Here is a 16605-nt window from a genome sequence, read left to right as displayed (position 1 = left end):
CTCTGTCTGCACCTTTCTTTAGGCTGAATCCTAAGAGACTAGATCAAAAGTGGTTCTTTAGGTTTGAAGTCTTTTCACAGCAGATCACACACTTTTAGCGCAAAGCTCATCCTGGCTTCTTGTCAATGAGGAGACAAATTACCTCTGACATCCACTTGCGTGCACATTCAGCCTTCTGTTTTGTTCTCTTTCTACAATGAAGTACTATGTCACCCTGACTGTTTTTTAAAGACTGACTTTAATGCTGTCATCATTAGAAAGCTGTAACAGTGGACTAGTTTGTCTTCATACATTTTTATTTTTAATGGTAAAAGTCATTTTGACTGGTTTGCATGGGGTTATAGGAGGTCATTTCTGTGTTAGACATTCAGTCTACGTGGTGGCTTTAATCTCTTGGACAAAACTGCTTCTTCTTTAAATGTTCAGAGTTGGCAACTTTTAGTTTGTTTTAGTTTGTTTAGTTTGTTTCAGTTCTTTAGATATTGATTGCCTTCAAATGAAAGCAATCTCTTTACCAAATGCTACATTTCAGATAATTATGATTTATTTCACCGTGCATGGATGCACGTATTAAGCAAATTTAATAAACTCTATATTTAGTCTGGCTACATATTTACCTGTTTCTCCTTAAGAAACATCTGGAAAGGCACAAAAGGTTCAGGAGCTGCTTACAAAAGGACAAGCCTATATACTTTTGGATCATAGATTGCTGTTAATTGGAATTGTGACTTATTCAAATGACATTTTATGACAATCGTGTGCACTTTCTAGCTGGTGACATTTTAGCGGCCGAAAAAAGCAGAACGGAAAATGTTACCATGGTAACATATTAAAAGTATGTGGGCTTGTTTAAGCTTACTATCAAGTGAAGATGTTACATTTATTACCTCTCATGTCTCCAATGGATCATTATATAAAATTAAAAAAATTTGATTTTTTATTTTTTCTATAGTCAGATGAGAATTTTACTGTAGTTTCAGGGATGGATTAAAGCCAACTTCATGTAGCTAACGTTTAAGGCTAAATATACCATCCATCCTTCCATCCATCCATCCATCCATTCATTCATCCATCCAGCCATTAATTAATTAGTTTATTTGTTTATTTGGCTTGTTGTTTTCTGGTTACTTCTTATTATATGTACTTGTAGATAAACACATAAAACATCGTGCATTTCGGCAATAAATTTGTAGCACATATTTCTTTGATGCTTTTATTTGGAAGACTTTAATTACATTCATGTGTTTGTCCTAAAAGTGAACATTTAAATCTTTTTTTATGCGCTTTTGCTGGAAAGCCCCAACATATCCAGTAAATATGTTCAAGTCTTAAGGTCAAGTTCATTAGATTGATTGATCCTAAGAATAGTGCACTCTCAAACATAAAGGTACCAAACTGTACTCTTTCTTTGTAGCTGGAGTAGAGTGGTTAGGGAAAACATTAGTCTGAATTTGTGTTTCGGAAGGTGTAAATGCTAAATGAGTAACTGTTAATACATTAATGTGTTTCCACCTGGACACTAATAGACAGAAGATTGCTTCATAACTGCAAAAACAGAATAAATTTAAAATTAAACATTGCCTTACTGATTTATAAAACATGATTGTTTGAGTTTGATTTAGTTCAGCTGAACTCTGCATGAGCTCTAATAAAATTAGGCCTTAGTGCAGCATGGCCATTCTCCATCTGACTCATAACCTTAAAAACAAGAGAATATGAGCTGCCCAGTGGCTGAGCGTGAGAGTGAGAAGATTTTGCCTCTCTCAGCATTAGTCATAATTTTTTATTTGTTCATTGTTTTGTCGCCTTTTTCGTCTGGATATTACTAACCAGACACAGTTATGGGGAAACACATGCTGCTAAGAAGAGGATATGGCTGATTTGTGTTCAGAAAGCCACTCAGACTTTCTGGATTTAATGATAATCATGAGAGAGAGAGAGAGAGAGAGAGAGAGAGAGAGAGAGAGAGAGAGAGAGAGAGAGAGAGACTTCACTTTATTCCTCCAGAAGGCCTGTGTGGAGCCAGTCAGCTACAGGACAGCTCATATGGTCATGTTTTTCAAGTCTATAAACCTTAGGTATAATCATCATGATGTAATACTGATGCAGGACTCTGTATATAATCAAACTCTTCAATGGATGCGTAATAGGAATCAAAGACATCTGAGATTATACAGCAAACCTTCAATTCTCCACTCACACTGTGGAAAATATATCACTCCACTAAACCTCTGGATCCTGTGTTGACCTGCTGTGTTCATTTATCCTGGTTTGCATCATGATGGCTTTACTTGGTTTTGATGTGTTAGATCTTGATGTTCCATGAACCACGTCTTGACTATATTGACTTTAGATTTTTCCTGTAAGGTTGTTCATTTCGTATTAGATTATAATTTGTGTGTCAATTTGCCACTCGATTCGCAAAAACAGCATGATGATGTTTCCGGCATGATGACTTTGGACGTCAAAGTTGCATAAACCCTTTATTTCTCTTCAGAATGATGTTGCAGAGGGATCAATGTGTATCTGTAGTTGTTTTTTCGGGGTTTTTTCTTATTGATTGATTGATTGATTAATTGACTGATTGAATGATTGTCTTTCAGCAGTAAAATTCAAAATGTCAATTATTCAGTTACAACCGTTTTTTTAATCTAAATTTTACATACACATGAATGCTCTTTATTTGTCATTTTATTAAATCAACCCAGATTAACTCAGATAGCTGGTATTCTTTTCCATCTGAACTATTAATCATAAATGGTTCATTAGTATCAATTGCATTAATTACTTCATTAAATTCATTGTACTTCATTTATTGGAATGTTGCTTACAAATAAAAGGATTTGGGCTTTATTTTTACTGTTTTAACTGTCTGTGTCTGTTGCAGAGGGCTTTTTGCCAGTCACTACACAGAAACACATTACCTGGATGGAGGGAGGCCCGTCATCACCTCAGCCAGCTCCAGAGTAAGATCTTTGTCACATAATCCTCTGCCCCCATGTGCTGAAATCTTACATACACCTTTTTTTTTATTGCAACCTCAGAAACATTTAGCAAGCATCTGTCATGGTTTTGTCCTGACTCGAAGACGAAAGCCATTGGGAAAGTTAATTACCTGCTGTAAAAGAGTTTATAACTCCCTTAGCTAACATAAACACTGCCTCTCTTTTTTTTGTCTGTGCAGCGTCTCTCATGAGCTTTCAGCCAGACAGTGAAGAGTGTTTGGAATTAAAGCAGTTGACGTGTCAGTTAATACTATTGATTGCTATTATGTTGACCTTTCACATCACTTAATTATTCTAATCACAAGAACAAATGGCTTCTTATGTCCTTGGTTATATATTTGATCCCTCTTAGCTACAAGTCAAGTCTTGACTTAAAGTATTGTGCTAACCTTTTTTTAGGCAGGAGGAGGAACTGTGTGTGTCTACAAGGTCTGTTCAGGGTCAGTGAAACATAGGGCATGTGGTTTCACAAGACAGGAGTGAGATTTGAGGAGCTGCATGTTTTTTTGTTTTTTTTTCTGCTGATCCATTTTTTGCTCCTCAGAGACAGGGTGTGCTAACAGTGCACTTTTTGGCTCCTTTATTTTAAGGTGAAGCAATGATTGCAGGTCACGTCGTCCAAACTCTTGACAGCTCCCTGGTCAGCACAGTGTGCTGCAGGCCACTGTTACTAAGAATTCTCATTTAAAATTGACTTGTGGTTGAAGAAGAAAAAAAACATCACATGAAACAGAGCCAAGGTCTGTCCTGATTAGGAACAAAATGATCAACCTGCCCTGCTGAAACAAAACAAAATAGAGTGGGATGATTAACTGTTGAGAAGACTAGCTGGTAAAAACTGGTTATTGGTGGTTTGAAATAATATTGTACATATGAACATTTAGATAAATTGTTAGAGCAATCAATGATGTACAAGGTATATTTAAATGTAAAATTTAAATGACATCATTTGCAATGTTGAGAGAGAAACCTCCAAGAACTGTACATTTTGTGGTTGTAGTTGCAGGTTTTACTTCATATGTTCTGTAGTTACAATTGTAAAAACATGGGTAGACCAAGTTCCACATTTGTAAATCAACAGTATTCATAAAAAACTGATTCATAAAATGTGCATACTCCAAATCAGCATGCAACAAACATTGTTAAATTCCATACACTTAAAATTGGTTTTCTCATGCATAAACACACTCATTTGCCCTTAAAACTCACCCTATATTGTATGCTTTACAAATCCTAGTACCCTGCTTGTGGCAATGCTTGTTAGGGATAACATGACAAAGGTTATGAGAAGATTCATCGTACTTCACGACAGTGATGTGTAGCAAAACAAAGTGAAGTTTAAATCAAATTTCTTTTCAGTTACATTTGGAAAAACTGTGATGGCATGAACATTCTTCGTATTATAGCAAGATTAATATGAATTTGCACTATTTAACCTGTAATTAATTGATTCATAATTATCTGTGATTAAAATCTCTAGAATAGATATCAACTGGCCAAAAGGTAAATTGACTGGTGAGTCAATACTCAAGGTAGCAGAGCTGAAGATGTTGAGATTTTCATTGGGAGTAATAAGCGTGGACAGGATTAGAAACAAGTTTATTAGAGGAGCATCGGATGTAGGATGTTTTGGAGAGACAAGGTGAAGGAGGTGAGATTGAGATGGTTTGGACACGTGCAGAGGAGGGACATGGGGTATATCGGTAGAAGAATGCTGAGGATGGAGCCACCAGGAAGGAGGAAAAGAGGAAGGCCAAGGAGGAGGTTTATGGATGTGGTGAAGGAAGACATGCAGATAGTTGGGGTAAAAGAGGAGGATGTAGAGGACGGGGGGGGGGGGGGGTATGGAGACGGATGATTAGCTGTGGCAACCCCTAATGGGAGCAGTCGAAAGAAGAAGATTCCTTTTTGCACAAAGCTGAGTGTGACAAATCGTCAAGCAAGCCATCATCCAATCAATATATGAATGCGCTTTTACACTTCTACTTTAGATCTCCTCTGTGATTTCAGTCTGCACCTTGCTGTGAGCAGTGAAAACCGGAATTAAGCTGTCAGTTATGCTGATATGACTGACAATAAGTGGGATAAAAGCTCCTGATAATCAGTTTACCCTCAATTTCACTTTTAACCGCTAGGTTTTTCATATGCATGGTCAGGAGTGAAAATAAATATACTCAATAAACTTGATCAATCAAATTCTATGCATGGAAATTAGCATTAGTTTTTTTTTAATATTGTGTGTACCACATAATAAACATAAAGCAAACACAAACACTGTCCCTTTTAAGTTGTACTGAGTTGCTAGTTTATCAGAAACATCTACCACATGGTAAAACTTTATAGGTTTACAGTTACTGGCTGGAGCACATCTGCTGCAATAGACAATTTGTCATCTCCATTGTCCATCAGTGAAAAATGACTGCGAAAGGACCACCACTGTCCAGATGTTATTTATTTGGTGGACCATTCTCATTCAGTCATTTTTTTTTTTACATTTTCTGCTGAAGGTCAAAGTGCCAACAGGATGATAAGTTCAGTCCAAACTTATCAGTACATAGTCAAATATTCCAGCTCCTCCAGGGGAGTTCCCCAGATATTATCAAGCTATCAGATATAATCTATCTAACGGGTCCTGGGTTTGCTCCAGGTTCTTGGTCTTTTTGAATGTGCATGATACAGCTGTAGCAGAAACTAGGGTCTCTACTCTGAGGTTCTCCCAGTTTGCCAAGTTAATTGCCTTAAAATTATAGATTTGAAAGATTTTGGAGTGTGTTTGTGGAAATTTGTGCTCATTCAGCTACAAGGTTGTTAGAAATGTCAGGTACTGATGTACGGTAATGAGGCCAAAGATGTAATCTGTGTTCCAATTCATCACAAAGCTGTTCAATAGGGTTGAGGTCAGAGCTCTATAACAGGCCACTTAAGATCTTCCTGCCCAAACCTTTTCAACCCATATCTTAATGGAGCTTACTTTGTGCACATGGGCACTGCCATGCTGGAGCAGGTTTGGGTCTCCTAGTTGAAGTGAAGGAAACATTATTGCTACTGCATTCAAAGACCTCCTACACAATTGTGTGCCTCCAACATTGTGGTAACAGTTTGGGAGAAAGAACAAATATAGCAAAAAAAAAAAAAAAAGGCAGGTTTCCTAATACGTTTTTCCAGATAATGTAGATAAATATTTATGCATACAATATACAGTACATAATTATAGTCTATAAGGGTTTGTACAGGATAACCCGGTAACTCAGTTTATAGAGCAGTCTCTTAGAAAATGAACAGTGAAGATGTCTTTCCTAATGGCTTTGTGCTTCAGGATACTGTATTTGAAAAGATTAGTTGCTTTCATTTTATGATCTGGAACATTTACAGGCCTGTAATGCAGCTTTTCCTTTTTTTTTTTTTACTAGTGTTCACAGGATTGCTGTGTTAATATTTAATATTTTGTCCATGATTAATACCCATTAACCTTGACATGTCTTGAGACTTCATGTTAACCTTCATCTGCATTAAAAATCAATTGATGTTTTCTCGCCTCTGTGGTCATGCTCTTTTAAATGTGGAGATTTAAACAAGCCAAAATCTAATCAATTCATTGTGACTACACATTGTTTAACCGCTAGTCAACAGGGCGGCTTATCTTGTCCATTATAATGGAATGAACTGTTCTGGAGGATCTCAGAAATGCTTGGGAGGAGTCCATGGATCCATTATTGCGTATTTACAAAGAGATTTGCTTATTGGGGTGTGCATTCTTTGTGTCAAAGAGCATCCATCCATCTGCCTCATTTTTATTTTGCTTTAACCCAGAAAGCCTTACAATCTCTTAGACATAAATCATTTGAAGTACACCACACTAGTTGATGCACTATATGAACCCTGAACAGATTTCAGATCCTGAATGCAGTCAGTGAATTTGCTGTATTAACCAAGACATAAAATAGAGTTTTTCCTCTCAGAGTGCTCCGTTTTTTCTCTTCTTTTTCTCTGATAATAAAAGTAGAACCTTTCCCCTGCAGTCTGCAGTAATGACTCAGCATTGCCATTGAAGATTAACATACTGTATGTAAAGACCATTTCTTCTATTATAAAGCACTGGGCAAGGCTTATTAGCATTCAAATGAACTATTGTGACATTAGCTATCATTCAGAGATAATGTCTGATGATAAATGTTGAACAGATCAGGAATAATTTATGAAATTATGTAATTATTTCTATGTTAAATATTAGGGCTGTAAAGCCTTCTTCATCAAAGCCATCTCATTGTGCTAATCACAAATATGTTAGATACTCTTTGACATTTCTTTATAATTTTAATCATTCTTGACATTACATTTACTGATGTTTTTTATTTCTATATTGTGAGGTGCGGGTGGAAGGTTTTTATTGATTTCTTTAAAATAAAATTAAAAACCATCCTGCTATATGCTATAAAAGTAATTTATTAATTGTTGAGCCAATGCATCATTGCCCTCAATACTGTGAGAGACTCCTGTATCATGTTGACTGAGGTGTTCTGTTCAGCCCAGCTTGTCTTAAACCCTGGAATTTCTTGACAGCATGTGCCTATGTGGCCAAATTAATACCAGCTGGAGGAATGTTTATTTTCATTACCCGGATGGCATCATATGACATCCACACGTTCATGACATCAAGAGCGTTTGCTAAATCTGACCCTCTTCTTGATCCTCTGTCTGCCGCTGTGTGTTTCAAATTGACTGCAACAGCCCTCAAATGTCTTTCTTACCTCTGGGCAAACAGGAAATAAGGCTCCGGTGGACATGACAACTCGAAGCTGTCCTCCGTGTCAGCTCATGCAGACCAGAGTGACAAGCTGACAAATTACGGGTCGAGCAGGGAGACATGCTGGGGCGTGAGAGTGAGACTGAGCCTCAGCGCAGAAATAATGATCTGTGAATCTGAAACCTCTTCGGGATGATAGAGCAAGACTAAAATGAACACATCGCCTTTGCTGGCTTTTTAAAAGCATCTTATTTCTTTCTGAAATCCTGCAAACAGATTGAGGTACAGACAGAGGGAGTGTGAGCATCTGCATTGTGTTTTACTCTGTAGTTGGGTAAATGAGCCAGAGCTCAGTGCCAGAATAGAAACCCCAGGCTTTCATTCCAAACCACACAAGTCCTCCCTTCTGAATGAAACAAACCAGGTCTGTGATGAATTATACTGTTTTGGTATACCTATGTATCTATTTCTCTCTGTATTTTCTTATTTTTCTTTCCGGCTAGCTTTGTACTATGTTTAAAGATTGATGGTTGCCATGAGTACAGTCAACGTAAAAAATAATGGCACCCCTCAAGAAAATGACACATTATATATGGTGATATTTTGAGATTCTCTGTAAGACTTCATCTTTGTTGAATATGACTTGTAGAAACCTTATCATAACAGTAAAGGTTTCAAATGAACTTTATTTATATTGTTAAAAGTTAATTATTTTAACTTAACTTAGATGTACATTTTATTTGTTTAAAATTCCAGATTTTTCTAAATTTTAAGTGACTTTACCGTCGTAAAGGTTAGGCTTAGGCTAATGGAGAGCATTTGTGTAAATTCATAAAAGCCAACACAGATTTCACTTGCATGTGTAAATATAGTTGATTAAATGAAAATGTGTGTAAACTGTGTGATTTGTTACATTTGTTTGGAAAGCCAAACAAACCAGGAACCATGGTGCTGACATGACAACATGCCCGCTGTGCCACCGCGTCACTCCTGCCAATTATTAACACCCCAGGCAATAACAAATTCTTGCAACTGACATCGGCTGAAAAAAAAAAAGGACTATTTGATTGAGCTGCCAATCATTTTGAGACAATATAAAACAAGCTTTAACGATCAAGTGCTAAGTTCAATGTTGTTATGTGTATTTGATACATTCGTTTTCTTTTTATTGTAATAATGATTGAGGTCAAATATGTTGTATTAACTTCCTCTAGACAAATTTGTTAAGGGTTGTGGATGCAAATTGAAAATAAATATGGCTGTCTGCCAAACCCCCAGACTAACAAGTCATTGAAGAAAACATCAGTGTCTCATCTGCAATCACTTCCTTCCCACACTTATATCTCACCTACTAAATTTGAGTAAATACATGTCAGAAGCTGTCAGTCCTTCCTTTAATGTATTTGTATTCTCTGAAATGTTTTAGGTGAACTGTTACTACCATGGCGAGGTGAAGGGCTATCAACACTCCGACGTCATACTCAGCACCTGCACAGGACTCAGGTGAGGCACCAGAGCAATCTGAATCGATGTTCATGGCATAAGCAGAATCCTACAAACACACACACAAAATATCAGCATTGTGTGATCTGATACTGGTGAGTGATGGTATTAATAAATGTAGCTGCCAAAGAAACATGTAACCCAGGAGTATCTGTCTGAATCATAAAGATAAATTAAAATCAATGGAATGTATCCAGGAGTCATATTATCAGGAAAGATCTTCATATAACTAAGATCAGTTAGATTTGGAAAAACAAATATTGTAGTGATACACATTTTCACGCACACACACACACACACACACACACACACACACACACACACACACACACACACACACACACACACACACACACACACACACACACACATGCCGTAGCATGTTGCTTCAGAATTATTAGTATCATAATTCTGCTTGATAGCATCAGGAACATTATCCTGCAAACGGGTCCAAACTCTCTCCCTCAAAACCTGTCTCAAGCCACACAGTCTGTCTTCGAACCATGCAGCACACACACACACACACACACACACACACACACACACACACACACACACACACACACACACACACACACACACACACACTTTCTCTAATAGTTTTCCCCTGACTGGATTTGTGTTCCTTGGCACTTCGGCCAAAACAAATTAGTGTTGATTTTGGTTGGCAGTATTGGTGTAAGTGTGGTTTACACAAGTGTTTATGTGGTCTAGTGTGCACTATGGGTTTATTAAGAGTCTCTCCTCTGCAAAGAAGCACGTCGCTTTAAATCACCCTGCAACTGTAAAGTGTGAGAAAAGCTTGTTGAAGCGAATCCCATAACCACTAAACATCGGGAATGGAGCTGAAAGTCCAGTTGTTTCAATAAAATATTCCCAAAACTGACGCTGTGTTCACCAGCAGTGCCTTGGATGTTAAAATAACCCACTTTCCAGACTGTTTTTAAGCTGTGGGAAAGTGGAAATGTCACTTCCCTGAAGAGCAGTCTGTCCTATTTACACTTTAAGCACTCTTTTAACACTTTTTCTCTTTTTTTGAAAGAAACACAGGTTTCTTTCAGTCACTATAGTATCAACTTTCTTTTCTTTCAGAGGGCTGATCACACTGAAAGATAAAGTGTTGGTACTGGAGCCAGCACAGAAGCCCAACAGCACTCTACATCATATCTTTAGAGGAGAGCATCTCACCCTGAAGCAGGGGACATGTGGACACGGGCACAACATCTCACACACTGCAGGACTCTCAGACACTACAGAGAGCTTTTTTAGCTCACATGGCAACAGGGTAAGATAACCAGGACCAGGCAAATGTACCATGGTATTATATGCTTTAACAAAGGGCACTGCTGTGAACTTATGGCATGCTTTCTAACACATATTTGTATGACAGTTATATAATTATAAAACTGAAACCAGAGTATCTGCAGGCTGAATTGTGTGAGTCATCATCTTTAATGATTTAAACAATGGAAACATTGCTTCCAAAAACCTCAGTCAGAACACTGATCAATCAAAGTATCATTATTGTGCATAAAGTGATCCCGAAATCTTCCCTAAAGCACAGAAAATACTCTTTCATGTGTACACACATTAAAGGTACATTTATACATCATGTGGCATATTCATGGCATCACTTATCTACAGTATCTTGTAGTAGTCTGTATATTCTATGTGACTTAACAAGGCTTATAGCAACTTCTCTACATGATAGAACAAAGTAAAAAAAAACATGTCTGATTAGCAAAATAACCAATACCAAAACAGATAAAAAAAGGTACAGAAATGACAGTTCATTCACTTGATCAAGCTAAAAATCTGCTGGATTTCTGTCTCTGTACATGGTTTTCCAGTTTTCCAGTTTGCTCTTGACATATTACGCTAATACTGTTTGACACATGGTGAACAAGTTTTCTTATAAGTATGCCTAATATGACTTTTTTGTCGTTTTGTTCACTTCCTTCGCAGATGTCATGGTACTGTACTGGCTTCTGTTTTGCACCAGTGGTTTTGTTGAAATGTATTTGTGTGCTAAGAGCAGCGATCACGGCCGCTCTCAGTGTGAAGAGTATGACTGATGTACACATGTTTTTATATTCATTAAAGAAATCAAATACTGAAAACAAAGGGAAATGTTTGCTATACAAAATCAGGAAGCCAGCCAACTGTGTTTTTTCCTATCAGGTACAAATCTCATCAATTATATAAAAACTTTTTTTTTTCCTATCAGGTACAAATCTCATCAATTATATAAAAACTTTTTTTTATATATTAAAAAAACTAAAAACTTTTGCTATTGCTGGTTCTATCAATTTAAGTCCAGTGATTTTGTATTCTTAAAGTTTTTTTGTGGGCTTTATTAAAACCAAGAAAAATTAAACATTGCAGAAAAATTATCTATAGATGTATGAAGAGGGATGAAGATCCCTAACCCTAACCTTTGCAGCATAATTTTGTATGAGACCATGATAAAAAAAAAAAATATTTGCAGGGACTTGCATATAAATTATTGTGTAGATGCAATTATTTAGTGCTTCAAAAACACATACAATATCCTCAAGAACTAGATCAACAATACTTTCTAGCTATATTGTTAGTACAAAAAATGTTTTTAATTATTTTTTTAAAGCCCTTGTACTGAAGGTCTAACATAAACTGCAATACAAAGAGATGGCGGTCTAACAAAAACTTTGAAAAAAAAAAAGGGTCCAATACAGTTATAGAAAGCTGAATTAATTTAGAGTTAAAATGGCGAACTCTGGTTTTAAGGTAAGAAAAAGTGCACTTGTAAGAAAGTGCACTTGTTTTCTTTTAGAAAAGTTTATATATATATATATATATATATATATATATATATATATATATATATATATATATATATATTCTCAATCTTTTTTTTGCTTAGGCATTTTACTTTCAATTTTTCTATACATTCCACCTTTTTACTCCTCATTTCTTTTACTCTTTACTCTCTCTGTAGTACAAGAGACAAGCCCAGAGTAGCACTAAATATGTCGAACTGATCATCGTAGCAGACAACCGAGAGGTATGTAACTAAAAATACACTTTCATACATTTTCCTTAACCATAATAAACAAAGATTATGATGGTGACCTCTTTAGTCTAGTAAGAGAAAAACGTATTAAAATATTTAGGTTTTACAAAACATTGTTCGTTTTTTTCTTGGCTGAAATCATGGGAATGCAGAAATGGTGTCACAACAAGGTCATGAGCGTATAACCCTAAGGTCCGAGTTGTACCTCATGAGCTTTTGTTAGGGTGCTCAGTTGAGGAAAAGGCTGTTGAAGTGCAGCTGCTGATTATTTTGGTAAAAGAAGGGAGTTCATTCGTGTGGCTCAGTCGAGTGAAGGATTGTTTAAGTAGCACTTTAGTGTCATTAATCTGGACTATGACAGGAAAAGACAACCTACAGCTGCAGCTACTTGACCCTTGTCTAATTTTTCTGTTTAAAATTGGACTTCATGTCCTCTAAAGGCAGTACTTGAAAATGATTTTTCACAAATTGGTTCCAGCTGAAACTATAAGGTGTTACTTTGTCCCTGTGTGTTCTAAATACAAATTTAGACCTATTGGTTCATTAGACCAGATTATTATAGGGTCCAAAGAGCTGCTTATAACCTAAAGCTGGAAAAATACTCATTTAAAATGCGCTTTGAAATGATAAATTAATACATAAAAAATATTTATTTTTTTCAATCAAAGTGCACCAAAAAAACAGCCTTTGGAAAATATCTGGATTTTGTTACCTAATATTTCTTGTGTGTTGTGGGTCCAGTACATTTTCATTTCCAGATCTGATCTTAAAACTCAAAGTTAAGCACATCTGCAGGTGGTGGATGTCTTTTGTGGATATCAAATGTTTCCTGTTTGCTAACATTTCACCATTATCCCTTATAGCCAGTTCAAATCACCTAGAAATCAGAAGTCACAGACTCAGGTTGAAGCAAATGCCAGAAAACAGAAGGAATTCATAATTAAATGTAAGCCAGAAATAATGTACAACATGCTTAAACTTATCAAGTCTTACACACAACTAAGGCGTAAGTATCGTAGCAGTTAAATGTTGGTTTTATTTGCTACAATTACATACCCTTTTACTTTTCAGGTGTTTTGCGCGCACACACATTGCTCTGTCTTTCTGTCCCCCCTCTTATCCACTCAGTTGCTCACTGCAATCGAGGACACTTGTTAGTCAAACCATGCCCAAGTGTGTGCTCTTTAACACTTGCTTTCTCTGGCTCCACCCTCCATTTACAAACTTGCACTTTACCAAAAAAAATCTGCAAGTGTGCCCAAAAACTACATACTCTAAATAACTTTGGGTACAGATTTTTTTGGTAAAGTGCAAGTTTGTAAATGGAGGGTGGAGCCAGAGAAAGCAAGTGTTAAAGAGCACACACTTGGGCTTGGACCTCTTACATTATTATGTCAATTTACAACACATCTCTGACTTCCCACTGTTCCAAGCAGGCATTGCAGGCTTCAAATATGTCTGCCATGGACTACAATACCCACACAGCCCCAGCTATCTCAGCCATTTGTGCTGTTTAAGTAAAAGAAAGGTAGACCGCATCGGTGTTTAATTACTCAGGCCCAGCCTTGATTGATATATATATATATATATATATATATATATATATATATATATATATATATGTATATATATATATATATATATATATATATATATATATATATATATATATATATATATATATATATATATATATGTGCTGTTTAAGTAAAAGAAAATTATTGTAATCAACAAACCAAACCAACTTTTATTCACAACCAGTTCATGGACGTCTAAATGGTTCAAACATGAGACATGTTTGTGTTTAGAAAAGCTAATGCTTGAATACTGATGATGACACAGCAAGGGGAGTGTAGATATTGTGGCAGCTTCATGTGGGCCAGAGAAAGCACCCTTACATCCCCAATTTATTTTTATTTAGTTTAATTTATAAGCTGTAAGTTCATGAAATTTAACTAGATTTCTTCTTAAAGGAAAAATTCAGGTCCTTGAATTATTACAGAATTTTAAGTGATAACTCAGCTGTTGATAATTATATGTTTAGTATTTTATATAGGAAACCCAAAATTAGTTAATAAAAAAAAGAAGGTTTTGGTGAAAGACTAACGTTTATTCCAAAATGTATAAGAACCCAGTATTCAGGTACATCACTGTAAATCAATGACCATGTATATCAAAGTATAACAGTAAAGAATTCTCGTCAGTCATACTTTGTTTAACCAAAGCAGAAAATTAGTAACCCACAGGGACAGGACTTATGGAATTATAACCTAGATGTTTTTTCAATAGTCAGTGGGACTCTATTAGTTGTGCTGAAAAATAAAATGATGAATGTTACGCAAATCTTTCTTGGAACGACAATAGCAAACGAGACTTACAAGGTTCAGCAGTTTCTGATTAAAGTTACAACCCACGACTCACAACCCTAAGGGCAGTAATCATACAGAATGTGGAAGAAACGTTTCCATTCTTTGATTCTGTACAACATCTTTTATATTCCCTCGGCTGATTGCCCAAAATAAGCTCAGCATGTCCAATCTGCCAAAATATGAGAAAGAGCCTTAACATCTGTGCCGAAGTGAAGTTTGGAACTGGACACTGGAAAATTATTTGCCACATGTGACATGCCTCATTTGAGTAGAGTAAAACACATATCTTTTTCATTTTAGTTTCAGAAACAGGGCAAAGATGTGGAGAAAGTGAAACAGAGGCTGGCTGAGATCGCCAACTATGTAGACAAGGTAAATCCAACCGAAATGCCAACACAGCATATTGCTGTAATGTGCAATCTAAGACTGGAAGGACCAGAGCACTGCACAGCAACACATTTTTCCCCTTTCTAAAACACCTGCTTTTATTTATTTTATTTTTTATTATTTATCAAGTACTTTATTTTTAGGCTGTGCTTTAATACTTAATCCAGACATCATTGCTTATGAGCAGTTCAATGGCTTAATATTCAATGCACATATATGAATATAGATAAAACCAAGATGTGTTTTAAAAAGCCTGTAACACCTTGCTTTCTCTCGCTTCAGTTCTACAGAGCACTGAATATCCGTGTGGCACTAGTAGGCTTGGAGGTGTGGAGTGACTCAGACAAGTGTCCTGTCTCTCAGGACCCTTTCACTACACTGCACGAATTTCTGGACTGGAGGAAATTCAAGCTTTTACCACAGAGGCCACATGATAATGCCCAACTCATCAGGTCAGGAGACAAATCCTCATCTCCTGCCTCGTTCTTTACTCAGAGGACAGTGTAGTGCAAGCGCAAGTTAAAGATGTATACTGCACAATCTATAGTTATTGTAAGTTCAGCTTATTAAAGAAATCTAACGTAAAATTAAGCTGTAAAAGTGTACACTTTTCATTAGAAGATTATGGACATGTATAGCTCCACTCCTGGAGCCAGGTCTGGGGTGGTGTCTCAGATAAAATCATAACGCCCAGTGCCCCCTAAGCAAAAGGGCACTATGAAGCTATTTGGAAGCTATCATGGGGAGGTGGATTGACAATCAGGTGGCAGGAAAAGATGGAAAGTCTTAGAGGAATTAGACACATTAGACAACCAAGACCTGCTAAAGAGATTATATCTCATAGTTGGCTTGGGAAAATCTGGGGATTCCCCAGGTGGGGCTGGAGTCTGTGTCTGAGTAATGAGAAGCCTAGATTGAACTTTTCAGCCTGCTGCCACCATGACCCTCGGAAAGGGGAAACAAGAATTAATTAATTCATTAATTCATTCATTATTAAATAAATGAATGAAACCTAGTAAGCTGAATTGTGCAAAAAAAAAATTGCAATGCAATGCAAGAAATGCAATTATCAACCCTGAACATGTCATTAACCTGTGCATAGTTATAATGTAAATCTATGCTGAATTACAGTACTTCTGAATGGACAAGAATATAAGCGTTTTATTTACTTGTACATATCTGTCTGCAGTGGGGTGTATTTTCAGGGCACCACCATTGGCATGGCTCCCATCATGAGCATGTGTACAGCCGAGCAGTCTGGGGGCATCGTCATGGTGAGTGGCATTTCTGTCATTGGTGAAGGATATGAATTTGTGATGCGTATGTATTAAATTATAAAGGAAGTACACAAAGTTTCTAGTGGAACTGAACTTTTTTTTTTCTTTTCTAACTGTCAAAAGAGGTTGATAATGTACATACAGTATTTATTTGCCAGACATCGCTGGTCTTTTCCCAAAAGTCTGTCTAGATTTAGAAAAATGTTGCACAATATAGCTTACAATTTATCTTTTGGTCGTTTGTTTTGGTAGCCTATTCACTTTAGTC

The 16605-nt window shown here is 36.5% G+C and overlaps 1 protein-coding gene across 2 annotated transcripts in view; it reads left to right on the top strand.

Annotated features, from left to right (window-relative positions):
• adam12a (ADAM metallopeptidase domain 12a) overlaps window positions 1-16605 on the top strand; it is a 100476-nt gene that overhangs the window by 43777 nt on the left and 40094 nt on the right. For both annotated transcript variants that reach the window (XR_014536041.1, XM_083556458.1), the window contains exons 4-10: window positions 2888-2966; window positions 9176-9252; window positions 10345-10537; window positions 12230-12295; window positions 14974-15045; window positions 15343-15512; window positions 16250-16334. Coding sequence is in view for 1 of the 2 variants with exons in the window: in XM_083556458.1 (XP_083412584.1) it covers window positions 2888-2966; window positions 9176-9252; window positions 10345-10537; window positions 12230-12295; window positions 14974-15045; window positions 15343-15512; window positions 16250-16334 (742 nt within the window). In the remaining variant the exon portion in view is untranslated. The remainder of the gene's footprint in view (window positions 1-2887; window positions 2967-9175; window positions 9253-10344; window positions 10538-12229; window positions 12296-14973; window positions 15046-15342; window positions 15513-16249; window positions 16335-16605) is intronic.

This window comes from Silurus aristotelis (assembly GCF_946808225.1).
Source record: "Silurus aristotelis genome assembly, chromosome: 12".
Taxonomy (NCBI): domain Eukaryota; kingdom Metazoa; phylum Chordata; class Actinopteri; order Siluriformes; family Siluridae; genus Silurus; species Silurus aristotelis.
Note: the sequence above shows the minus strand (reverse complement) of the source record. Positions and strands in the feature narration are given on the sequence as shown.